The sequence below is a fragment of the Monodelphis domestica genome, chromosome 7, assembly GCF_027887165.1.
Source record: "Monodelphis domestica isolate mMonDom1 chromosome 7, mMonDom1.pri, whole genome shotgun sequence".
Taxonomy (NCBI): domain Eukaryota; kingdom Metazoa; phylum Chordata; class Mammalia; order Didelphimorphia; family Didelphidae; genus Monodelphis; species Monodelphis domestica.
In genome coordinates this window covers 7,420,549-7,446,783 of record NC_077233.1, presented here as the reverse complement: position 1 = coordinate 7,446,783, position 26,235 = coordinate 7,420,549, and the positions used below count along the sequence as shown (strand labels likewise).

General features: G+C 42.7%; 1 protein-coding gene across 1 annotated transcript in view; it reads right to left on the bottom strand.

Moving 5' to 3' along the window:
- The window catches only part of VPS41 (VPS41 subunit of HOPS complex), a 148,100-nt gene that overhangs the window by 82,460 nt on the left and 39,405 nt on the right, over nucleotides 1-26,235 (bottom strand). The window contains exons 3-4 of the mRNA XM_056804139.1: nucleotides 24,727-24,834; nucleotides 15,089-15,166 (exon numbers count right to left, since the gene is read on the bottom strand). Of these exons, the coding sequence (XP_056660117.1) occupies nucleotides 15,089-15,166; nucleotides 24,727-24,834 (186 nt within the window). The remainder of the gene's footprint in view (nucleotides 1-15,088; nucleotides 15,167-24,726; nucleotides 24,835-26,235) is intronic.

The following is a 26,235-nucleotide window of genomic DNA, read 5'->3' as shown; positions in this document are numbered from 1 at the left end:
CTCCCCTCACAAGGTTTGGCCAGCCTGTCGAAGCCGTTGCCCGGGGTGTGGCCGCTGCCTCATGCTAGCAGCTACTAGGAGCCACAAGTGAGTGGCTTACAATCAATAAAACAATATATTGATTAAGGGGGGGGGCCATAAGCAAATAGAAAACTGGTTTTTGATGCTGGCTTTGTACCTTCCTTATGGTAAGATTGTGAGCAAACCTCAGGATTCCCCTGTTGCCTTCAACCGCCTCATTTGTAAAATGAAGGGCCTGGATTAGAAAACCTCTCAGGTTTCTTCCAGCTCTAACTCAACAAGTTTATTAACCTTCCAACAGTCTTGTTTGTTCAGTCATGCCAACTCATCATAACCCCATTTGGGCTTTTCTTGGCAAACATCTTGGAGTGGTTTGCCATTTTCTTCTCCAGCTCCTTTTACAGATGAGGAAACTGGGACAAATGACTTACCCAGGGTCACACAGCTAGTAAGTGTCTGAGGCTGGATTTGAACTCAGGAAGATGAGTGTTTCTGACTTTAGGCTCCATGCTCTGTGCACTGCGATACCATCTACCTGCCCCAAATTAGACGATTAGAGCTGTCCAAAAATGGAATGAGATACTGAGGAGGTAGAGAGTTCTCTTTCTCTCTGAGTGTTCCTATATGATATAAAGGATTCACAAATATGGTAGGGGATTGGATGAAAGGATCTCTAAGCTGCTAAGTACAACTTACTTTGGCATCATCTCTTCTCAGTAGTCAGTAAGGCTGTTTTTTCCCTTTATGTAATTTCCAGCTCCTTTGACACGTCTCTTGTCACTCAAAAGCCCTGAGCCCTAATGTGGAAAACTGGTTCTTTGGGCACACAAGATCCTTGGACATGCCAATCAATCTCAGCCAGGTATCGCCGGCATCCACGCACAGATTGGAGGAAACAGTGTGCCCCTGACAGTGTCAAAAGATTCCTGTCACGCTTCTCGCCTGATGATGATGTCAAGGCTAGCACGGGGCACTTGGAGCGATCTTTGCTCCATGCTGATAAGAAAGCCCCAATCGAGCATCATTGTGGAGCAGGATGTCTTTGCTAGCAGGGAGAAGGCTCACGTTTTCAGTGCCGCTCAAAGGGCTCTTGGGCTGGCTCTTTCCTAACATCCAGGCGTTCTCCTGCTCCCCCTGTGAACAGGTCCAGGGTGGTGGAGCGGCTCCCCGGGGGGCAGGGCGCACGTGATCTCTGGACGGCTCAAAAGAGGCAGACAAGTCCTTTGTTGTCACCTGATCTGGGAGTAACCTTGCCATGGCATGGTCAGCATCACTGGGGAGGAGGGAAGGTAAGAACCATCTTCTAACCTCCAAGGAGACTTTTGCTTCTGTAGATGATGTATCCTCATTCTGAAAACCCTCTGGGGAAGTGAAGTCTCACCTCGCACCCCTAACTCGAGCACCCACGTCAAACTGTCCCGCCATCTTTCTCTTCGTCAGGGCCACGTAATGAGTTTCAGAGTTCTAAATGTTCAGATGTTGAAGCAGCCGGGACAGTAGCCTTCCTCAAACAAAGCTCCAAAATGGTTCCAGGAGTGAAGGGCAGCAGGTTTGAGCCCCGGTCTGGGCTACCTAGCCTGGGGGAGTCTGGCCTCTGGGATTCTATTCACCATGACCATACTCTACCAGGACAGAAGTATAAAGACTCTGGCCTGCGGCAGATCTCTTGAATAGGAAGTGACCCAATTATTCCTCTCGTCTCCTTTTGTCTTCCACAAGAGGTGCACAAGGAGGCTGCTTCCTGGCCACAAGCTGCCCCATAGCCCCTACTGGGATGGCCCAGGGCCTCCGTCATTCGCATACACGTTCCTGCCAGGGCCACAGAAGCACACAAGGCAGCCACAACAGGGGAAGAGGCCTGGAGTCTGAGAGGGACAGAGACCCAGGTTTGGAGTCAGGAAGACCTGAGTTCAAATCTGACACTTACTTCCTATGTGACTACTTAATCCTGTTAGTTAGAGTTTCCTCCTCTGTTAAGAGTCGGAGAAGGGAATGGCAAATCATTCCAGTATCTTTGCCAGGAAGACCCCAAATGGGATTATGAAGAATCAGAAATGACTGGACAACAACAATAAATAAACTCAGAGGTTGGGGTATTCTAGTCAAGCCAAGAGGAGGTCATATGTATACACTATCAAATTGCAGCAAATGGAAAAACTAAATAAGATGCAAATGGAAATAGATAACAAAATAATAATGGCAGAGGACTTTAATTTTCCCCTCTCAGAACTAGAAAAATCTAACCAAGAAATTAAGGAGATAAATAGGACCTTGGATAAGTTAAATCTGATAGATATCTAGAGAGCCCTCACATACCTACATGAAGCTAGTAGTATCCAAGCCTGAGCATACAAATAATCCAAACATAATTTCTGGTGGGGAAACAATGGTTTGGAGAGCATAATTATTCTGCTTTTACCTTAACACTCATCATATTATGGAGGTAACCCTGCATTCCTGAGGGGTTGTGGCACTGGAACAAAAGTTCCTCTGGGTCTGACCTAACTGGAAAAACTTGGTTTGGGAAAGAATATGGTCCTGGCAACAGATTGTGTCTGCTGCTGCAGGGCAATCTAGCTAAATAATGTCCTGTACACTAGCAGATTTCAGGAATCTAGGGTGACTAATTATGTTGTTTTCACCAATCCTCAAAATTAGAAATGTGGAATGGTGGTCTGTCAGGCAGTCAACAGCATGCATTAAGCATTAAAGATAACCAGATCATAGATTAACTCCTGGAAAGGACCATACAAAGTCAGATCGGCCCTCAGGGGCCCTACATTTTAGAGGGGGAGACAATACGTGCTTATGAGTAGACGTAGAATACAGACACATCCCAGTTGTATAAAAATGGGCAAGTCACTTCACCTCTACCTGCCTCAGTTTTCTCAACTGTAAAATGGAGATAATAACAGCACCTCACAGGGTTTGTTGTGAAGATCAAATGAGATAGTTATAAAGTGCTTCACACACTGTCTGGCACATAGTAGATGCTTAATAAATGCCCCCCCCCCCCCCCCGCTCTGTTATATGTCAAATGAATAGAAGGTCATTTGAGGAGGGAGGGCAAAAGTAACTGAAGATATTCCATTAAGCCAAAAATGATATGTACCATACAGCTAAATCAAAATGTTGTTGAGGGAAATTACTGAGAATATTAATTTGAGTTCCTGGGTTTAGAGAACTAGAATGTCAATGGAGGTGGCAAGTACTGGGTTAGCCAGCACTGACAGTTAGTTTGACTTCTGTTTTATGAATTAAATATAAGAGTGCTGCATATGTGGTCTATATACTTAGAACGCTCAGAATTTGCTTCAACTATAAACAAGTAAAACAAATATTTTTTACACAAGTGAGCTTTCAGTGTTTTAACTTGGCCTGGGAAGACCCGGTGACAAGGAGGACAAAGACAATACAAGATACTGGAAAGGATGTTGGATGAGGCATCAAAATTGGAAACTGGCTTCAAATCATGCCTCTGCTATTTATTCCCTAAGTGGCCTCGGGTTGGCCACTTAACCTTGAAAGGATTGAGCTTCTTTGTACTGAAAATGAAAACTGGATGCAATTCATAAAACTGAATTCCCATGATCCCATTTACCTCATGTGGAATTACCATCTCCACAGTGGCCCTCCTTTACCTGTCTTATTCTATCCCCCCAAAATAAACATTTTTGATTGCTTGCAAATGAAGGGTCCAAAATATCAAAATATTTGCTTCTTAAAAAGGAACCATGGCCGTTTCCTGAAGAGTTCCACACAGCAATTGTAAATAATCAATTGTGGAAAGACTATGACATCAGAAAAAAGGCAAATGGTAACAGCATTTATAAATGACTCATAGCAGGAAACTAGAAGAAATAAAATGAAATAGTGCCACAAGGTGTGTTTATGTGTGTCTACCCAGACATCTAGAGAAAGCAAACACCCAAACCAGAAAGCATCAGAAACATTAACAAAACAAACCCCCCCAAACCCAGGGAGCCTCGTGGTGACGTCTGACGCCCTCACAGATAGAAGCCGCCTCCTTCTCTCGCCACCCCAGGTCAGCCCTGAACGAAAGCTCATGTTCTCCCAAAGAACCCCATTAAGTGCTCACTTCCAGTCTATTTGCTTAGACTTGAAACGCCAGTCTAACAAGTCTAGTTGTCTCATTTGCCCATTCTGAGTAGATTAGAAGCAGCACATTAGAAGAGGAAGGAGACATGGGATGGCAGGCCTATCTGACAGCAAGCAACAAGACCTGGAAACAGACAGTCTCCTAACTAGAAAGGACTGAGAATGTCCAAAGGACAGAGAAAGGAATTTAAACTGTATTCAAATCTGGTGCTACTTGGGAGGAATAATCAGATCTCTTGAACTCAAAAAGCTCCTGAGATGAGTGCTGCATTGTAGTGACATCAATGTAACACTGATGTCAATGGCGATGCTCTAGTGGCCACAAAAATGACTGAATTGTGGTCAGGATATTGTTTTGAAAAGCAGGGAATTGTTTAATTTTTTTAAACCCTGACCTTCCTTCTTGGAGTCAATATTGTGTATTGGCTCCAAGGCAGAAGAGTGGTCAGGGCTAGGCCATGGGGGTCAAGTGACTTGCCCAGGGTCACACAGCTGGGAAGTGTCTGAGGCCAGATTTGAACGTAGGACCTCCCGTCTCTAGGCCTGGCTCTCAATACACTGAGCTACCCAGAAGCCCCCTGTTTAAACCATTTTAAATTTATTTATACCTTTTTTTTGTCTACTGAGTTGTACTGGGAAAGGGTTCATTTCAGATACCTGATTTGTTCCAAGAGGAACTGAGTGAGTAAATAAGGTTAGGATAGGGTTAACAGCCATTCTCAGGGGATCAGAGTAAAAGAATGGGAAACAAGGAAGCCCAGGAAAAGGAAGGAAAAAGGACCCTGCTGGGGTAAAGACAATCTCCTCTGCCTCAGATGTCTCCCAAATCTTTGTGTCTGTCTGTAATGAGTTCATTCTTTCCTAAATCACAGCCAAATTCTGATGTGTCTTCTAAACACTGGCACTTAATACATGTTGGCTGAACCCAGCTGGTCAGCGTCAGTGACAAAGGGCATCCCTCTCCCAAGGCTCATTCTGGAAACAGCAGTCAGGCTCCTCTAGAGTAGAGGAGGAGGGAATTCCAAAGGCTGGACATAGGAAGCAAAAGAGGACTCAATTTAGGAACCCCACTCCAATCACCATAATGAGAAAATACAGGTTTGGAGAACGTCCTCCGTGGAAGCCTCATCTTGAGATGGAGGTGAATGTTGGGACCCCAAAACTGAGCCAGCACCGCAGGTTCCAAGTTCTGGCAGGGTGGAGGCCACGACAGAAGGAAGCCTTTGAGGAAGGCCTTTTGGGCCTGCCACGCAAGAACCAGCTTCAGTTAAGAGAAGCTTTTCCCCAGAAGGTGAGGCACTACGGAACCGAATTCTGTTTTCTTGTAAATTGGGCCACTGGCAATTTATGAAATAGTCTAGTATGGCAAATTGACTCCTGTGAAAGGAACATCTGCAACAGTGATGTCATGGAGTTTGGGGAGCCTAAATGAAGTAGCCAGATAACACGAAAATATTTACTGACCTCACGAAGGTGAGGGAATTATCTGTCCTATGATCCCTCATCTCAGAGGCCTACGGTAGAAAGGATAAAGCATAATGGGGGACTATTCCAGCGGAGCCACCAATACAAGCCAAACAAAGGGCAGAGGCAGTGAGAACCATGGGCTTGGGGTCCAGAGAAATGTCAATCAGTGGGCATCAGCATGTCCAGAAAGGTTCCAGAAGAAATGAGACTTTGCCTGACTGGACCTAAAAGGATGTTAGGATGTACTTAAGCCCCGAAGGGATGGACAGGCATTCCTAGTGGGGAAAAGGCAGAGTTATAAAGAGATAAGTCAGACAGAGGGCAGGGGAGAACTCCCACTGTAGGAAAGGAGTGAGAAATGAGACTTGAAGAGGGGTAGGAAGGTGTTAGACTGAGGGGGAATCCTTACACCTGGGCTAGAGATTTTGTTTTATCTTCTAAGCAACGGTAAGTGATTTAACAGGGAAGTGACGTGAGAAAAGGGTTATTTTAGGACAAAAATCTAGTAAGATTGTGTTGGATAGATGAGGGCGAGGGGGTGGGGGGATTGGGAAAAGCATAAAGCAGGGAAACCAAGTTGAGAGAGACACTACAATAATAGCACGGGCCCAAATCAAGCAAAATTTAGTCGAAATCTGCATTTTCTGTGAAAATAAAAGCATCATTACAAATAGAGTCTATTAATTTCATCTATTAACACCCATATCAAATATAAAGGCAGGCAGGTATTCCTTTGAAATCTCAAGTCTGGAGCAGAGAGGGAATCTGGAGGCCATGCCTACTTGGCCTCTTGAGATATTAATTTCAATAGCTGTGTATTGATCTTAATAAAACGCCCCAAACACCCTTGGGGTATTTTGTAATTCCTTTTCTTTTGTTGCGTTCTGCTTCCTAGGGATTTATCTATTAGCCCTTGTTTTGCCAGGCATGGTACCCCAAACCTCCACCTTGAAGCTCCACCTGCAGGAAGACCAATAAGCGGCCCATATTTCAGCCCAATAGGCTTCTGTTCACCTTCAGGCACTTGGGAGGGATCAGCCTCGAGGCTATTCCAAGGAACTCTACCAAAGGTGGACTTAATTTAAAACTGGGCTTTCAAATTAAATTATTTTATTTTATAAGTCTGAAGAGAAAGAAATTACTTATCAAGTGCACTAGTTTCTCAATTTAAAAGCTAAGTTAATTTTTTGCAAGAATGAAACCATCTGAAAGTTTATAACTATTTAGAAAAAATGGTTATTAAGATAAAGTAAATTGATCTCTCTTAATGAATGCAATTTTCTTAGCAACTCGGAGCATCTGACAATTGAAACTGAACCTATTTTAACTTTTTCAGTGGTGGAGTTTGAGTTGAGTAGTCATTAATTTTATAAAAAGCTTTCTAAGTTAAGTCTAAATTAATTTAAAGTATTTTCAATGGGGAATATCTTAATTAACTTGTGTATGTAGTACTGCCTGTTCTCATAAATCTACCCTAATCAGGACCCTAAAATAAAAATATTCCATCATATTCCAACTATTTGTATAGCCCTGATACAGAACATCAAATCTCTATTGGCTCCCTCTCCACCCGCCATCTTGCCTCCAGAGTTACAGCGAACTCAGTAGCTCTGATCACAGTGCTATGATGTCATAAGGTATGAGGCCATTGTCACTCAGGAAGATTCCCAGTTAAGAAATCCAGGGGCATATTTTGATTCTGCCACTCACAAGACTACAGGAGCCAGCTGTGTGGTGCAATGGACAGAGCACTGTATCAGGAGTCAGGAAGACCTCAGACACGAACAAGCCATCGAACCTCTGCTGGCCTCAGTTTCTTTAACAACAAAAGAAGGATGAGAAGAGCACCTACTTTCTAGGGTTGCTGTGAGGATTAAAGAAGATAATATTTGTAAAGTGGTTAGCAAAGTAACTGGCACACTGTAGATGCTAAATCATCATCATCATCATCGCTCTATATAGATCTGGACAGGAAATTTCACAACAATAGCATTTGTGAGGGGACAAAACTGTTGATCCCCAATCCTCATTCTGCCAACGAGGAATCCCACCCTCAACAACAAGCAAAAGGCTTGAAGGAAGAATCAATAAAATGACATCAGAAACTAATGCACCTTATGAAATCAGTGGCTTCCTCTGGCCTCCATGTCTTTCCAGGACCAGCACCAAATGAAAGCAAATGAAAAAGGTGATCCACTCCCAGGAAACCAGGGCCTGCCCAGGCATCTTTGCTATATATCCTGCTGCTTTCCCACCCTGGAAAAGCCACCCTCTGGACAGGTATCTGATATCTGGATGCCATATTCCTCCTGTTAGAGATAACAGCAATTTACTAGTGAATGTCAACAAAGACCTTTGCATAACTGTACATGGGATTAAAAATGAATTTACTTCTTAAGTGTAGCCAATAATGTATTTCTTCCACTTGGGATTACAAATCTTTAATAGGTAAACATTTAAATATGAAAAACAGATTTTTTTTTTAAGCTATGACAACCATGAAAGTCAGGTATTGAGGCAAAAGATGGGAAATCAATGTTGGGAAGTGATGAAAAAATGGGCACATCTTTCTAATACGTAGTTGTTGGTGAGGCTATGAATTAGTATAATCATTCTAGAAAGAAATTTGGAATTATTCAAATAAAATGTTAAAAATGCCCATATTCTTTGATTCATACACTTAAAGAAGGGATGGAAGAGTCAGTAACAACAACAAAAAAAAGGTTTCAGATCAAATATTTATAACAGCATTTTTGTAGTAGCAAAGAAAGGACAAGTAGATGCTCACAATTAGGAAATAAGGTACAAAACATGAATATAAAAAATATTAAGTTATAAGCAACAATGAAAGGGAAGACTACAGAGAATCATAGAAAGACTTATGTGAACTGATGCATAAAGAAGCAGCAAAACAATATAGACAATGTTCATAATAGCATAGAATAGAAGGAATAAAAACAGCAAAAACAACTAAAACTAAACATTAGGCAACTATAATGCCCAAACTTGGACCAACGAAGAGAAAAAAAAGCTCTCTCGCTACTTTCAGTACTAGATGGGATATTGTAGCCATGTCATATTGCATAGAATGGACAACTTTGTCAATGTGTTATGTAGGTTTGAACTTTGATTTTTGCTTAAATCAAGTATTGCTAGGCACTCTTCTTTCCCAATCTTTTTCATTAATTCCTTTGAGACAACTGACTTCTTGTTCCTTCAGATGGATTTTGTGGGATAGAGTAATTCTTTGGTAGTTTGATTAACTTGGCAGTGAAGAGATTAATTTAGGAAGTACTGTCATTTTTCTATATTGGATTGGCCTAACCATGAGCAGTTATGTTACTCTTCTAATTACTCAGATGACTTTGGGTAAAAAGTTTTGTAGTCATGGTCACAGGTCCTGTAAGCCTTGCAGGTAGACTCCCAATTATTTTATATTTTCTGTGACTTATTTTAAATGGAATTTCTCTTTCTATCTCTTCTTTCTGGATTTTGTTAGTAATATACAGACATGCTGGTGATTTGTGTAGGTGTATTTTATATCCTGCAACTTTGCTGAAGTCAATTATTCTAATCAGTTTTTAAATGGACTCTAGGTTTTTAAAAAATAAATCTGATCACATCATCAGCAAAAAAAAGTGGTAATTTTATTTCTTCTATGCCTATGCTTATTTCCCTCTATTTCTTTGTCCTTTCTTATTGACATGGCTAGAAATTCTAGAAATATATTAAAAAGTAAAGGTGATAATGGATACACATGCTTTACTGAATTTTTGTGGAAAAACCTCTATTTGTACACCATTACAGATAATGCTAGCTCTTGGTCTTTGATACTACTTATCATATTAAGGAAAGATCAATGTATGTAACAAGAATGGGTGTTGTAAGTTGCCAAAAGCACTTTCTGCCTCTATTGATATAATGATTTTTGTTCTTGGTATTAATATGGTCAAGAACACTTATAATGTTCTTATTAATGAACCAGCTCTGTATTCTTTGTATAAATCAAACCTGGCCATGGGGTATTATCTCTGTGCTCGAACAAAAATAATAGCTACCATTTATATAGTGCTCACTATGTGCCTGACGTGTAAAGGGAACCCCTTCCTTCCAGGGTCGTGAACTTTCTTCTCGTCTGACCCATCCCATTAGCATGGATGGAACGCTCCAAACAGAGGTCACAGGTGAAGAGCCCTAGCATCATGACCCGGAACTAAGGGTTACGAGTCTGGGTCAGAGAGATTTTGATTGGTTCCTGAGATGTGACAGACCAGCTCAAAAAGATAGGAAGTGACATAGAGAAAAGGGCTATAAAAGATGAGACCATAGACAAGACCAAGGTCTTTGACGTGAGTTTTCTGGGATTAATTCTTCTACGTTGGCAGATCAGGCAGAACATACCCTCGTGGGCTGGTAAGACTCTTGCTCCAAAGAGACTACTGGACTTCCACGTGGAGATCAGAACCTTGTCAGGGAGGGAGTTGAAATTCTACGGATCAGACTTTAGGGTGGTGGTAGGCTAGGAAATAATTTTCTACCTCCCTTCTTCCTTATTTTTTTCTTATACTATATTTATATTAAATTAAATTGTTAAAAACTACTATCATCCTCATGTCTTGAGTTAATTTTATAAACAGTGACCACAATTTTTTTACTAATATTATTTAAGAAAACCAATTTCTAAATATTACATGTAGTATCTGAATGATAATATGTTGCATTTATTTTCATTATTACACTGACATTGTGCTAAGTGCTTTACAAATATTGTCTCATCTGATCCTCACAACAATGCTGAGAAGTAGGTATTGTTATCCTTATTTTATAGTTGAGGAAACCAAAGCAGTCAGAGGTTAAGTGATTTCCTCAGGGTCACATAATCAGTATATATCTGAGGTCACATTTGAACTCAGATCTTCCTGACTCCAAGCCCAAACTCTCAATCCTCTGTGCCATTTCACTATCTCATGATGCTGTTCATTTGGCATATTGGTCTATGTTTTTCCATATTTGTTTTGACCTTTGATGGCTTAGGTATCAAGAACATATTTATGTCTTATGATGACTTTGAAAAGATTTTTTTCTACATTTTCAAAGAGTTTATTTAATATTGGAATTGTTTTTTAAATATTTGAGAGAAATCACTTGTAAATCCTTATGGTTCTGTTTCTCCCCTCCCATTCTTTTATGGCTTGTTCAATATCTCTTCCTAAGATGAAGTAATTCCTCTATTACTTTTTCTATTAATCTGAACATCTTATATTTTTATAAATATTTATCTATTTCATTTAGATTGCTATTTTGTATATAACTAGCAAGAGTTCCCAATTATTTTACTTTTTCTTCATTGTTTGTCAATTTGCCTTTTTCATTTTTGATATCAGTAACTTGATTTAAAAATCAATCAAGTTAGATAAGAGATAATCTATTTTAGTTGTATTCTTAAAAAACTTTTTGTTAAAATTTTTTTCTGCTTCCAATTTTGTTAAAATTTGATTTTTAGGATTTTTGCTTCAGTACTTAGTCAAGAACTTTAATTTGTTGCTTTCATATATATTTTTAACATTTCATGCCCATTCATTAATCTGCTTAGTCTCTCTTTTATTAATTAAAATATCTTGAGATATAAAATTTTACCCCTAAGGATTGTTTTACCTGCATCCAAACTTTTTTGGCATGTCGTCATGTTGTTGTCATTACCTCTAATGAAATTATTGATATTTCAATGGTTTGTTCTTTGATCTACCCACTGTTTAGGACTAAGTAATAAAGTCTCCAATTATTTTTTCATTATTTCTTTGTTGTCTATTTTTCTCTTTATTATTTAGTATATCTTTATAACTTTATTGTATTATGATCCATAAATAGTTCTGCTTTTCAGCATTGACTTGTTAGATTTTCATCCCATCTGATCAGTTTTTGTGAAGATGTCATGAAGAACTATGAAATAGGCATTCTCATATCCATCTATCTGCAGAGAATTTTTCAAAAATTCTACTCAAGTTCATTTTTTTTAAATTTGGAAGTTACATTTTTCTAGGTCTAAGAGGGATGCATTGCTGCCTCCCATTACTATAGCTTTGCTATCTCTTTCTATACTCATTTAACTTTCCCATTAAGTATTTGGATGCAATGACATTTTGTACATAGTTTTATTATCAACATTCATTATCTGTAATCCTTCAGCAGGCTAGTTTCCTTACTTCTTTTAAGTTGCTCTGTCTGAAATCATGATTATTACTCCTGCCTTTTTAAATTCACTTGAAGCTTAACAAATTTGGCTCTAGCCACTTATTTTAATTCTGTGTGCATTCCTCCATTTCAAGTGAATTTCTTATAAACAACATAGTAGTGGATGCTGCTTTCTCATCCAATCTGCTTCCATCTTTCTTTTTATGGGTAAGTTTAACCTATTTTCATTTACAGTTATGACTGTCAATGGTATATCTCCCTCTAATTTTCCTTCTCTTTTATGTCCTGTCCTCTTTTTATTAAAAAAAAAAATAAAGTGTGATGAGAAAGGACTAAGCTCTCAGGAAATGTAATCTTCTTCTTCTGTCCTTCTTTTTCCTACACCCAGAGCTGTCTTTTGAGCTTCTTTTTGAAATCCATATTCTTTGTTTTGCTTAAATCTCTTCTTCAAAATAAACACCCATTTTTGTCCCCAATCCCAATCTTTTCTCATATTTCCCTACTCTTTCTCCTACTGAGTGAAATGTATTCCTGTACACATATGTGCACATTGGGAGACTTCTTTCTTTTGTCCAGTTTAGATAAGATTTAGGCCCCAAAGTCACTCATTTATCCCCCATCCTTTTCTCCTTGATTTGACAGATTTCTACTTGCTTACCTTAATTATGAAAAAATGTTCCCCATTCTTTCTCTTCCTCCTCCCCACCCTCTTGCTTCTTCCTTTCCATTCCTCTATTAAAGTCATCAAAAATTAACAAAAACATTGTCATAGCCTTCTCCTAACTAGACTCTACTATGATCCCTATATTGACAGAATTTGAGCAGACACATGTATCATCCTCCTGAATTTGCACTTTAGAGTTTATACTTCGCTCTATTCTCATCATCAGGAATTCCTGATAGTTCTCTATTTCATTACACATCCATTTTTTTCCCTTTTAGGATTATATTCAAACTTTTCGGGGAAATGTTATTCTTGATCGTAAGACTGTCTTCTAGAATATTGTAAGCCAAGTTCCCTTCCCATTTATAGTGGTAGTTGCTGAATCCCATGTGAGCCTGACTATAGATAGTTCTTGGGTATTTTTATTCTTTCTTTCTGTCTGCTTGCGGTATTTTCTTCAGGCTGGACCCTCTAGACTTGGCTATAACATTCTTGGGAGCTTCAGGAGGTGATCATTGGATTCTTTTTATCCCTCTGGCTCAAAGAGATCTGGGCAGTTTGAACCATGCCTAAATTCCTGAGAAAGAATCCAGGAGCAGGAACGTGGCATCCAGACAGGAGTGGACGTCCTCTGTCAGGCAACATTGTGATTATCACATCTGACTTTACTGTCTGTTGTTGCTTCTGAACAAACTCCATGAATATTTGGAAAGCCCCCTGTCAGGGCCCCCGAATTCTCTGGGCACTTCCTGGGGCTGCAGAGACAGAAAAGCCTGCTGGGTACTTTTCTCAAAGTAAGACCTGAGAAGTCAGGGAAAGAGAGGGCCGAGCACCTCGAGAGTGTCCTGAGCTTTTAAATAACCATATCATTTTTTTTTAATTCTCACCTTCTATCTTAGAATCAATATCATGCATTGGTTCCAAGGCAAAAGGGTAGTAAGGACTAGGCAAAGGGGATGAAGTGACTTGGCCAGGGTCACACAGCTAAGAAGTGTTTTGAACAAGAATTGAACCCAGGACCTCCTGTCTCTAGGCCTGGCTCTCCATCCCCACTCCTGTCTTTTAGAATTTCCATTGAACAGAACAGTCATATAAAAAGGCTCCAGAACCTAAAACACAGCCTGATGACGATTACAAGATCTGAGGCCCAACAATATTCTCCTGGTTGTTCTTTGGAAGCCTCTCCTCTCCCAGAGAAAACGGGAAAGTAAAGGAAGGCAAAATGCCCAGAAACAGAGACCCCTGGAATGAGACCAGCTGAAGGCCAGGAGGTTGCCTCAATTGTCCCCACTCCCAGCCACCCGGCTGCCAGAACTCCCGAGTTGGGGAGTGTCAACCATGGGCCTCCAGCGTCGGAAGGGGGGCCGGTGGCCACGAAGAGGTCAAGGATCCGCTCGGAGGGACCACAGAAGGCTCTGGGCGGGCTTCCCTGTGGAGGCGAACATCTGGCAGAGGTCCCCCCCCCCCCCCCGAGCACGCAGCGCCTCACCCAGGAGGGGCTCCCAGCATTTGGGGAATGACTAAATGAATGGTTCTGGCCCTGCTGGGATTTGGTAAGGACAGACCAGCCCCAGACGGTGGCACTGGAAAGGGGCCTTGGAGAGCCGCCAGCCCAAGATGAGGCAATAGTGAGAAGGCAGAGACGAACCGGAGCCAGGGAAGAGCGCCGGCCTCGTGAGGTTCTGTACTTTGCAGGCTAGGAGGTGGTCAGCGTCTCGGGCAAACGAGCTGTCTGGGTCCTTGAAGGGCCCCGGAGGAAGGGCAGGAAGGGAAGCAAACTCCTGACCCTTCGAAGCACGAGGGGAAGGCAGAGCTCCAGCTCTGGGCCGATATCACTCCGACGACGGCCCCCCGAACTCCCCCACGTTTCTGGATCCCTTCTATGATCCGATTTTTCAACCCCAGAACCTCCCTGACTGCTTGGGAGCGTGCAGGGCGTCCTCTGGCCGGGACGCTGGCCCTACGTGCACGTATTCACTTCCCGAGCCGACGTTTCCCAAACAGCCACCCGCACGTAGCCGTGTCCGTTTGTCACACTGTCGAGGTGCATCTTCAGACAGCGGGACACAGCTCCGAGTTCACGTTGCATTCACCCTAAATGATTCCAAGAGCCACAATACGAGACAAGGCTGGCTCTTCTCCCCCAATCAATACAATCCCCCACGAGTCTCTGCTTGGAAGCATTCACATAAAATATTAGCTTTATGTATTTGGAGGAGATAAACTGACCGAGGCCGGCAATCAATCTCTTTTCAATTACGCCTGGCATCTCGATAAGGCGGCCGGGCCGCGCTAACCCTCGACGACAGCCAGCTAATAGGCGCTGCTGCCCTCCGCGCCAGGTAAAGCAGGGCCCCACCTGGGCAGACGCTCCAGCCTGGGCTGCTCCCAGCGTTTCTCTAGACGACCCGCGACTGAGAGTCACCGCTGGGGGCCAGCGAGAGCAAACCCCAACCCAAGCCAGATGGGGGGCTCCAAGCGGAGGAAGCGATCGGAGCGGAACGCCCTGCGAACGGCAGAGAAGTCGCTCGGGATTCCCTGCGAAGCAGGAAGAAGGCGGCCGCGCGCTCTGGGCACGGCGTCACACAAGCCGGGCCCAGGAGGGCCGTCCACGCGGATACTTACGATGTCAAACTTCTGAGTGATATTCCCTTGGACGTCGAGCAAATAAACCTTGCCGTAATGCGTGCCCAGGGCCAGAAACTGTGAAGAGAACAAGAGGGTCAGTGAGTCAACAGGTGATTAGGACCAGGAAGAACACGGGCTCTGCGCGTCGGGCAGCTGGAGGGGGAGTGGTCAGCGCCGCCGCTCCCCAGGGAGGACGCCATGCTGGTCACAGCGAGTCCCGGGGCCCTCCGCTCCCGTCACCTAATGGGGAGTCTGCAGCAAACTGAAACTGTGGCCTGAGAGAGGACACACCAGAACGACGCAAAAAGGATAATGGCCCAGGTTAGGGCAAGGCCTCCCTTCGAGGCCTGGGCAGCCCTAGGAAGCAGCTGAAAAGCGCCAAGCCTTGGGGACCCTTTCTCTACAGGACACCCCCCCTCCTCACAGCCCGGGGTGGCTCTCTGGAGTCAGCTGTCATGAGGGAAATGGGTCTCTAATGCTCTGGAAATCTCCCTTTTCTACTTACAAACGGAAGGTCTTTCTGCCCAAAATTACTATGGAAGAGGACATCCACATGGAGGGCATAAGAAAGGCAATTAAGAGGCAGTCAGGCCCCGGGGACCTGAACTCCATGAAGTAACCCTAAGCCTGCCAGAAGAAACTTCAGGCCTGCCTGGAATGCACCAGAGAAGGCAACGCTTTTGCTTTTCCTCAGCCTTCTTCCAATGGTCTCGGCCCCTAAATTCTCAGTATTTCGCTGCATGTAAGCATGCTTCATTGCAACCTATAATGAAATGCTCAAATTTACAGGCACTGCTAAGCGTGTCAGTCAAGCAGCACAATCTTTAAAAAATAACCTTACAGAAAGTCAAGGTTTAAAAGGATTTATCAAAATGGAATTGCTTAAAATGAAATTTCAGCTCGGCCACTTAAAATATGAAGAAGCTACACTAAAGGGGAGTCAAAAAGGAAAAGACGGGGTTCATTAGAAATTCATCCCCTGCAATGCCTTTCACTCCTGCAAGGTTGCCTTTTTTCAGGAAGAAAAAAGTCCCCCGGGTACCAAAATCAATACTGGTTAATAAAACATCAGGTGTGCAGACATAACTAGGTATGACTATTCCAGTGCACAGGGCCTGCTTGAATGCACCAGGTGCCATGACGATTAGTCATCCAGGGCAGACAGCAAGCTGGGTGAAAATATGATGCCTTAGCACTCGGGGGCCCCAGGGGGAGAGCATTCTGGTGGGGCAGGCGGCCCAAGATCTCCACCAGCCTCCCCCGGTCATAAGCACAAGGAAGCCCAATTATCCTCATCAGCATTCCAGGCCCAAGGACCTCATAAGGAGACTCACGGAATCCACGGTCTGCCCTACTGCAAACAGCAAACCCCACCTCCGTTTGGAGGCCCCCACGGGGAAAGCCTTGTTTCTCAAGCACCCCCCTACTCCAGGCTTGGAACACTACGGATTCTCCCTACAAAGAGCTCCCGTTTGTCTTTGAAAACAACAACCTTGGGTCCATGAACAGCTTTGTCATCACCCTCCCACACCTCAAGGAACCAACGATTTTTATGCTTCCACTGTTTTCAAGGTCTCCTAAAGGCCAAACGATCAGAAGCTATTTCCCCCCCAAAATAAGTTCTCCCCTAATCCCCACAATAATTACTACAATTGTTTAAAATGTGAATTGTGAATGATTAAATAAAAGCGACTAAGCCCACTTTGAATCGGAAGGGCTCCAAACCGAACACTGTGTGATGCATTTAACAGACAAGTTGACGGGAAAGACAGTCCTGATTAGAAAACAACCAAAGCCCCAGAGAAGAGGATCCCAGGGAGTCATTTTCCTGGGCCGGGTCAATACAGGTAGACAGGCAGACGTTCAGCCAGAAAAGGGCCCTCGCACAGAGGCCGGCCCGAGGCCAAGAGGCTCTCACCCAGCACCCAGGGCCTACGCTTGAGCAGAGAGCTCACTATCGAGGACGGATGGAGGAGCGAAGCTGAATCTAGAAAGGAGGCACAAGGCCAGAAGGAAGCAGCCTCTGCGGGGCTCCGAGAACAGGGACTCAGTTCGAGCGCATAGCAGCAGCAGCAGCAGCAAGAACGAGGCAGGAATCCCGGGCCAAAGGAGCCTGCAGGCGGCCACTCTGAACCAGCACAGCTCCCCACCTGCTTGCCCCTGCTGGGTCCACCCCAACTGCAGCAAGCCCCAGGCACGGCTCTTCGACGCAAACCCAGGTCAGAAATCAGAAGAGTTCAGGGCGGGACGTGCCCTGAATCAGAGCACTGCAGGAATGCAGGGAGCTTCCCCAAGACCCCAGAATAGCAGCACCCAACACCCCCAGAGGCATCAGCGGGACCAGACAGCTACCCCACCCCCAATGTGTGCAGGGCCCGGCTGGAACATAAAGTCTCCAGTCAGAAGTAGGCTGCAAGAATGAACAAACACGCAAACAAAAAAAGAATCCCAGCGTAGAAAGGCACCACGCTGGCAGGCGCTCAAGACAAACGCAAAGGAGAAAGACTCCAAATATCTACTAACAAAACCTCAAAGAAAACACAGAACCGAGGCACAAATTCGACCAGAAATCCTAAGACAGATGACGCAAAAGGTGCCTGTTTTTGATTTTTTTAAACCCTCACCTTCCTTCTTGGAGTCAATACTGTGTATTGTTTCCAAGGCAGAAGAGCAGTAAGGGCTAGGCCATGGGGGTCAAGTGACTTGCCCAGGGTCACCCAGCTGGGAAGTGTCTGAGATCAGATTTGAACCCAGGACCTCCTGTCTCTAGGCCTGGCTCTCAACCCACCAAGCTACCCAGCTGCCCCCCTGTTTTTATTTTTTAAAGACTTCAGTATTTCTATAAATGAAATGATAGAGGGAAAAATGGAATAGACATGAGAGCGATGGAAGAAAAAGCTAGAACAGGAACCAACAGCTTGGCACAAGAGGCACAAAACCTTACTCAAGAAAAAAATCCCTGAAAATTATAATCCCCCCAATAGAAGATAAGGATTCCACTAGACTACAAGAATTATTCAAAATCCCAAACCTGAATAAATAGAAGATGTAACATAGCTAAATGCAGAAACAAATTCCCTGAAAAATGCATCCAGTAGAGAGCATTTAGGAATCATTAGAATGCATGAAAGACATGAAGTAAAGAGCCTAAAACAGAAAACTCTCACAGTAGCTTAGAGCTAGGGGCAAAGTAGAAATGGAAAAAGTGCACTGCTCATCACCTGAAAGAAACTTTAAAATGAAAACTCCCAGAATAGTATAGCCCAAATCTAGTTTTCATGTCCAAATAAAACTAAATTAAAAAGCCAAACAACCAGAAAGAAAGAACTCGAGTACTGAGGAACTAGTCAGAATCGTAATTGACTTAGCAGTCAATAATATAAGGAATTGGAGAGCTTCAAATATGCTATTTCAGAAAGCAAAGGATAAACACTTATAACCAAGAATAAGATACCCAGAAAAAATAAGTATAATCCTAAATGAAAGAAAAGTTAATGAAATAGAAGACTTCCAAGAATCGTTGAGGAAAAGACCACAGCTGAGTATAAACTTTGCAGTGCAAACACAAGAGTCAAGAGAAATATTAAAACATAAATATGTACAAATAATCCTAAAGGACTCAACGAAGGTAAATTGTTGACATTTTAAATATGGAGAGATAATACACAGGTACCCTCAGAATCTTATTTCCATCAGGGATCACAGAGGTTGTCTAATTAGACCAAGGGTCCAACAAGTTCTATTATGTTCTAAGGATCTCAAAAGAATAGAAAGGGAAGATAAGAATGCCTTAAGGAAAGTGGGAGAGAGGAAAGGAAGGACCAAAATAATTATCTCACACAATTAGAATACACATGGAGGTCTATACAATCAGGAAAAAGGGATGGGGGGGGGGGGGGAGCAAGTAACACTTGAACTGGTCAAAGAAGGGGAAAATAACACAGAAATAGAACTGGTTTGGGGGCAGTCAGGTGGCTCAGTGGATTGAGAGCCAGGCCCTAGTTTCAAATCTGGCTTCAGTCACATACTAGCCATGTGACCCTCGGCAAGTCACCCCCATTGTCTACTCCTTACTGCTCTTCTCACTTAGAACCAATACACAGTATTGATTCTAAGATGGAAGGTAAGGGCTAAAAAAAAAGTTTTGTTTTTTTTAAAAGAATTACATTTCACTCCAAGGGGGAAAACTGGGAAATGAAAAGGGGAGAGGAGAGAATATAAAGGAGAAGGTAGTTAAGAATGGATTCATCCTAAGCAAACAAATTCTAACCAAGGGCATACAAACATATTTATAGCAATTCTTAAGGTAGTAAGGAAATGGAAACTGAGGGAGCACCACTAATTGAGGGATGGCAGAAAAATTAGGGTATATAAATGGGATGGAATACTTGTACTGTAAGACATAATAAAGGGGATTGTTGGGGGAAAATCTGGGAAATATGAACCAATTCCAAGTGAGGTGAAGAGAACCAGAAGATTTAGTAGCAACAATATTATGCAGACAAACAACTGGGAAAGGCTTGGAGGCTGATCAACACAATAACCAAGATTCCACATAAACGTTTGACCAGTCTCCTGAAAGGAAAGTGAAGAAGACTCCGAATATGGAATGAGGACAATGTGGACATTTGTTTTGAGTGATCACATATGTTTTTAAAAGGGGTTTTTGTTTTCTTTCTTTCTAAATCAAGTTCTCCAACTAAATTGGTGGGAGGATGAGAGGTTAAAAATCTGGATGACGTGTCATTAACTGAAAAACATTTCAATTTTAAAAGTATGTCTATATCAAATTCAAAAGGAAAATAACCAGGAATAGAGACTAGGGGGTCATAAAGGAAGATACAACTGAGAAAAGAATAGCTGCAAATAGCCAACTTCTTGATCCTCAAGGAAGGATTAAAAAGGAAAAACAGAAAAGCAAAGATCTAGACTATCTGGGAAATGTCCATCAACTGAGGAATGAAAGAATCAACTGAGGTGTACAGATGTCATGGAATACTATTGATTTTGGAGACTCCCGAGTACATTCATTCCTGTAGTATGAATGGGAATTAAGTCAACAGAAGACCTATTTACACAAGGTCCAATACTATAAATAAAAGCAACTCTGAGAGACTGAGGCTCTTGGATCAAAGAGGTGGCCAATGACTTTCCAGTGGACACATAATCCCACATGGTACCCACCTTCTGGCAGAGAGGAGATGGACTTAAGAGGAGAAAGAAATACATATTTCTGGGAACAGCTACCATGGAGATTAATGCTCCTTTGCTTATTTGTTACGAAGCTGTTTTGATTTTGTTGTTGTTGCTGATGAAGATGGAGGAAAGGTTGGGAGAAAGGTTTTGCAATAGTGAGGCTGCCTTCCCCACCCCCTTCCAAAAAAAAGGGCATTTAAAAAAGCACACAAAAAAGAAACAGAAGGAAGAACAGAGAATTATGCCAAATGGTTATAAAAGTAACATGGAAGTATATCTTGGGGAAAAAAGGGATATCTGACACATTCAGTTTTATAAACAATCCTCTTTGGGTTTGTTTCCCCCTGTATTTAGAGAAATACTCTTTGTTTTTGGTATTTGATTTCAAAAGGAAAAAATAAAAAGAAAGACTTTTGATAAGATATTTCTTTCATTTAATAATATCTATCAGCATTTGGATTGAGATAAATCACTGCCCTAACTTTTAGATGAGTAACAGTCAGAGTCCTCCAATCAATATAACTTTGCAAAAGTGAATTATGGGACGTATGGAAACACCTAACTCATAATTATAGATGAATGTCATTCTCTTTTATGCCTTGATATTTTCATTAAAATTTTTTTTATTCTCAGCAACAAATAACAAAGATGAGTATTTCCATATATATACAAAGTAGCACAGAAAGACTGCACATGAAGCCGTAAATCTGCACCCAATTTTCTCCCCCTTTCAAGTACACATGTACAACCTGCCACTTTCAAAGCTGCCCAGCTTGTGTGTATCACTTGAGATTTTCCCTTTGCTTAAAGTGCAAAATTCACAATGCAGTCATTAAAATGGCCCACCCATAAAGGAGCTGACACTAGTCAAGGGCTGGAGCAGAACTCAAAATTAAACTTCCTTCACTTTGATCCCCCCAATTCTTAAAAGGTTTTATGATTTTACTGTTCTGATTGTGGCTCTCTCTGGTTAGTCTTTAGGGATAATTCAACCATTAGCCAGAAAGGGGAAAGTTGGGAGGAGGAGCAAGCGGGGAAGGGAGAAGATCACAGGATCCTATAGATGAAGAGTGAGATGTGGAGCCAAGAAGGCCCAGAGAGGCCATCAAGTGCAATCCCCTTATTTTACAAATGAGGGAAAGGTGGAGTGACCAGTCCAAGATCCCCTGAGGAGAGACAGCAGCAGGACCCGGGCCCTGGTCCTTAGACCCCACAGCCAGGGACCTCTAGCTCCTTTTTGGCTACATACTCTGGGAAGTGCCAGCAGACCATCCTGATGGAGATGTCCAGGGGTCAGGGGAAGGGAGAGGCCTAGGGTTCAAGGGGACAACTGGGGCCAATGGCACAGTCCCTGGGGCCCATGGGACCCTTATAAAAGGGTTGTGGATCAGTGAATGGATCTCCACACAAGTGGTGACTGAACCCAGGGGAATAGGTGAGACTGTCAAGAACAAGAGAAAGAAGGTTAAGGGCAGAGGCTTGGGGACATCCACATAGTGGATGGAACGAAAAGGAACTATGGAAAGAAACCAAGACAGAACAGTCAGACAGGAAGAAAGACAACCAGGAAAAAGCTGTCAACTGATGAATTAATGTAACTTAATTAGCTCCTTTTGGATCTCGTTAGTGTAAACCTCAAAATTTCTCAGACTTATGAATGTTAGGAATTGGGGAATCTTCTACTTAAAAAAAAATTCCCTAGCAGATGGTAAGAACTCTACTTGAGTGTGGGGGCTCCTAGCTATGGGAGTGTCCCTGCTCCACCCTACTTAAGACTGCTTTAGGACAGAAAACTGCTTGCTAAACAATGAAAGTACTTTGATCCATGCTTATGGAAGGGACAGGAAGTTCTTTGAGTCATGACTGTTTTAGAACTGATACAATGGGATACTAAGTACCTATAAAGGTGGGGCAACTTGTAAACTACTTAAACCTAAAAGGGTGATAACTTATTCAGAGGTTTTTTCTTAATGAAATTTGTCGACACAGCAGCATTTTTTCCTGATTTACTAAAGAGATTAAAACTACTCAGCTGTGAATTCAAAATGGGCGGTCCTTTAGAAATATCTACAGTGATTGGTAGATGTAAGGGCTTAGGGGAGGTGACAGAGGAAATTTTTGCCCTTAAAAATAAGAGCTTGGATCTCATTCAGGGATCTCGATTTCTGACTCTCATTCTGGAGGATCTCATTCTGAGAGACTCATTTCCTTGAAGACTGATGCTTGAGGGTTCTTTCCTTGGAGATAGATCTCTTTGAGGAGAAGTGCTCTTGGAGGAAATCTCATTCTGAAGGAGAGCTCCTTGAGGAGCTCCTCTGAGGGGCTCTGTCCCTCTGGGGTAGGAGCTCTGGAGGCTCTTGAGAGAGAGGCCCTTTGAAGCAATCTCTGGCTGGAAGACTCTTTGAGGAAGGACGCTGGCCTGGTGTCACTAGTATCCTTGTTTAGTCCGACCTTGTGGTGAGTGCTAAAAAACTGACTGATTTCTCTTTTAAGACTCAGGTCTAGGCCATATTGGCTTGAGGCCCTTCATACTTATTCCTTTCTTACTCTCTCTCTCTTTCTTTGATTACTCATTGTATTCTTAATTAAAATCTCTATAAAATCCAATTGACTTGGGTATTTGAATAATTGGGAATATTTCCCTGGCGACCACCTTATATTTGATTTTAAAACCCAAGACACTGTAGTGAAACATATTTCTGTGGTCAAATTTACTCACCCTCTCTTATATCTATCACAATTTATATCTTCCTCTATTTTAATCACTACAGTTTAAGACCTCAACCATTTTAAATCTCACATTAGAAAAGCCTAACTTATCTGACAATACATACAGAAAGGTAGCTAGATGATATAGTGGATAGGGTGCTGGGCCTGCAATCAGGAAGACCCGAGTTCAAATCCATCCTCAGACACTTAGCCAGAGAAAGTCATTTAACCTCTACGTGCTTCAATCTTCTCAACTATAAAAGAGAGATAATAATAGCATATGGAGAACAAATGAGGAATACTAGTAAAAGGCTTAGCCCAGTGCCTGGCACATAGAAGGTGTTTAATAAATGTTTGGAGGTTTGTTTGGACATCAGATGTGAACAACTAATCCTTCTAAACCAAGAGCTGGCAAATTAGGGCTTGAGGGCCAAATCCAGTCCTTGGCTTCTGTGTGTGTGTGTGTGTGTGTGTGTGTGTGTGTGTGTGTGTGTGTGCTCATGAGCTAAGAATAGTTTTTACATTTTTCTTTACATTTCTACATAAGAAAAGCTACTTTGTCATGATGTTTTATTTTCCCCCAATGACATGTAAAAATAATTTTTAATACTCATTTCTTTCTAAATTTTGAGTTCCAACTTCACCTCCTTCCATCCCTCCTTTCCAACTTTCTCCACTCCCAGAGATGGTATATATGATAAATATGATATGCAATATCATAGTTATGATAAAGCAATAAATATGATAAAGATTTTCCATGTGCAACCAGGTTTTGTTTTTAAATAGTTTTTCTGTCTTTAAAAATCGAAGAACCAGCAATGCTCATGGTTTACCACTGTAAGGAATGATATCTTCCATCACTTTCAAAGATTCCCAATTTCATTAGCAGGGAACTCTCTCCGCGGAGGCATGTGCTCAGCTTGGTCTCCACACTGATGAAAAGAGCTCTTTGGTAGTATTGGGCGGGCTTTTCTTTTTAAACCCCCCCTTCCATCTTAGAATCAACACTGTGTTTTGGTTCCAAGGCAGAAGAGCAGTAAGGGCTAGAGGGGTTAAATGACTTGTTAAGGGTCACACAGGAAGGATGTATCTGAGGTCAAATTTGAACCCAGGACCTCCTGTCTCTAGGCCTGGCTCTCCATCCACTAAATCACCTAGCTGCTCCCAATATATATTTTAAATTAAGCTTGCCAGGTTGTTCAATCAGGTCGACTGCTCAGTAATCTTTGCCAAACCAACAATGTGGCAAGTTTACTGGAGGTTCAGTCAGTGGGGCTCTAGCCACATTGTTTTCCAACCCTCTCTTAGGTTAATGATTGGAGAGAGAGACTCTGTGTGTGTGTGTGTGTGTGTGTGTGTGTGTGTGTGTGTGTGTGTGTGTGTGTGTTTGCCACCCTAGCAGGAGGCCTGACTCATACTCTAGTTAGTATGTGTTGGAGGAAGAACTGATCCTAGGTCTTCCTTGCTCTCAGCTTAGCCCCCGAGCTCTTCAATTGCTGTATTCCAGGGCTTAAATGGTTCCTCTGCTTGGGAGAGTCAACAATATTTAGCTAAAGACCCAGAAATTACAAGGTAGATTGGCTGACTAGTGCTGAACTATCCATAGCGGTCACTCTACAAACATCCCTGGATTAGGCACTGAGAGATAATTTGGGGTGAGCTGGGAGAAGTCAGGAACAATAAGTCCAGAGAGCCAATGCCAAGAGTGCCCAGGAAGGACCCATCAATACCTTCTCATGTACCGTCATGCAACTGGCGGCATCTTTCTGTAGAATTTCAGTCACCCCATTGGAAAGCCTTTCATATCGCAGTTTGGGCTCTTCTTCACTTTCTTCTTCCTGTGAAATAAAGGGACAAAACAACCACCATCATATCTTTCCTGTGAGTGAGCCTGAAGGAGTCAAGTCATGGGAGTTCTGCCTACACACACACTGGCGTGCCACTACATCAATCTGCTACACATTCATACCAGAAAATGTAAGAAGGCACTCTAGTCTGTGACAAGGCAAAGAATGGCCTAGAATAAAGTTTACTGAACAAAATAATAATAAATGCACCAACAGGGCAGATGATGGTTTAAAGGAAGACACACACACATCTCTATAAGGTTCCTCCTCCCTCCTTTTTGCACACCAGACACTAAGTCTCATAGATAGGACCTTGCTGGATCTCCACTCCAACCTGCTCCTCCAGCCTTCCTACCCTGCCTGCAGTTTAAATTAGTGTTTTTTCTTCTTTAATTTGTCTTTGAGGACACTTCCTCTTCCAACTGAATGAATGAATGAACGTAAAGGCAGGGGCTATTTAATTTGGGGAATCATATCCCCAATATTGCAGGGCTTGAACCAAGCTTTGAAAGGAGCTGGGGTGGGGAAGGGGCTGAAGTAAATCAGAAATTCATTCCTGGCATCATTTAATTTTGGGTAAAAAGGAGGCCGTGCCACCACAGCAAAAGAAGAGATCCTGAAGGCTGAAGACGGTGCAAGTAATGGATGGGTCCAATGGCACAGGATGCCCTCAGCTGTACTGGACTTTGCTGATTTTTCATGATCTCTGTCTCCCCAGAAGCAACCTTATGAACTGACAGAAACCAAGCCTCAGTGTCACAAAGACCTGAATCAGAGTCTCCTTTGATCTATCAAGGCCAAGTAACCCAGAGTGCCCTGTTCAGCTGCCAAACAGTGAGTGAGCTGCCCGCATAGGGGCAGTTTCCCCGCCACCAGGTCACAGCTCTCTCACTGCAATTGGAGATCAGGCCAAAAAGAGGTCCATGAGAGTGCTCCAGCCCAGGGCCACTGGGGTAGGGATTGAAAAAACAGTAGGGGATATAGTGGTGGGCCAACCCAGGGAGAAAAATGGTGCCTTCAGATTTCTACACAGCCAGCTCACAGCTGGTTCCAAGTAGCTTGGATTTGTGTGATTATATTTGACAAAAGCAGAAACTTAGAAGTACTGGTAATTTTAGAAATTAGGTTACGTGGCAGTCCGAGAGCAAACCCAAAGAGAAAAAGGGACTCGGTGAACATGCAAAGCATTCCATTGCAGTCTTGAACTGCTTTAAAAATATGCCAAAAGGCAGAGACTAATACACTGTGGTATAATCGACCGTAATGGACTTCTCCATTAGTGGCGGTGTAATGTCCCTGAACAACTTGCAGGGATCCAGGAGAAAAAAACACCATTCATAAGCAAAGGATAAACTATGGGAGTGGAAACACCGAGGAAAAGCAACTGCCTGA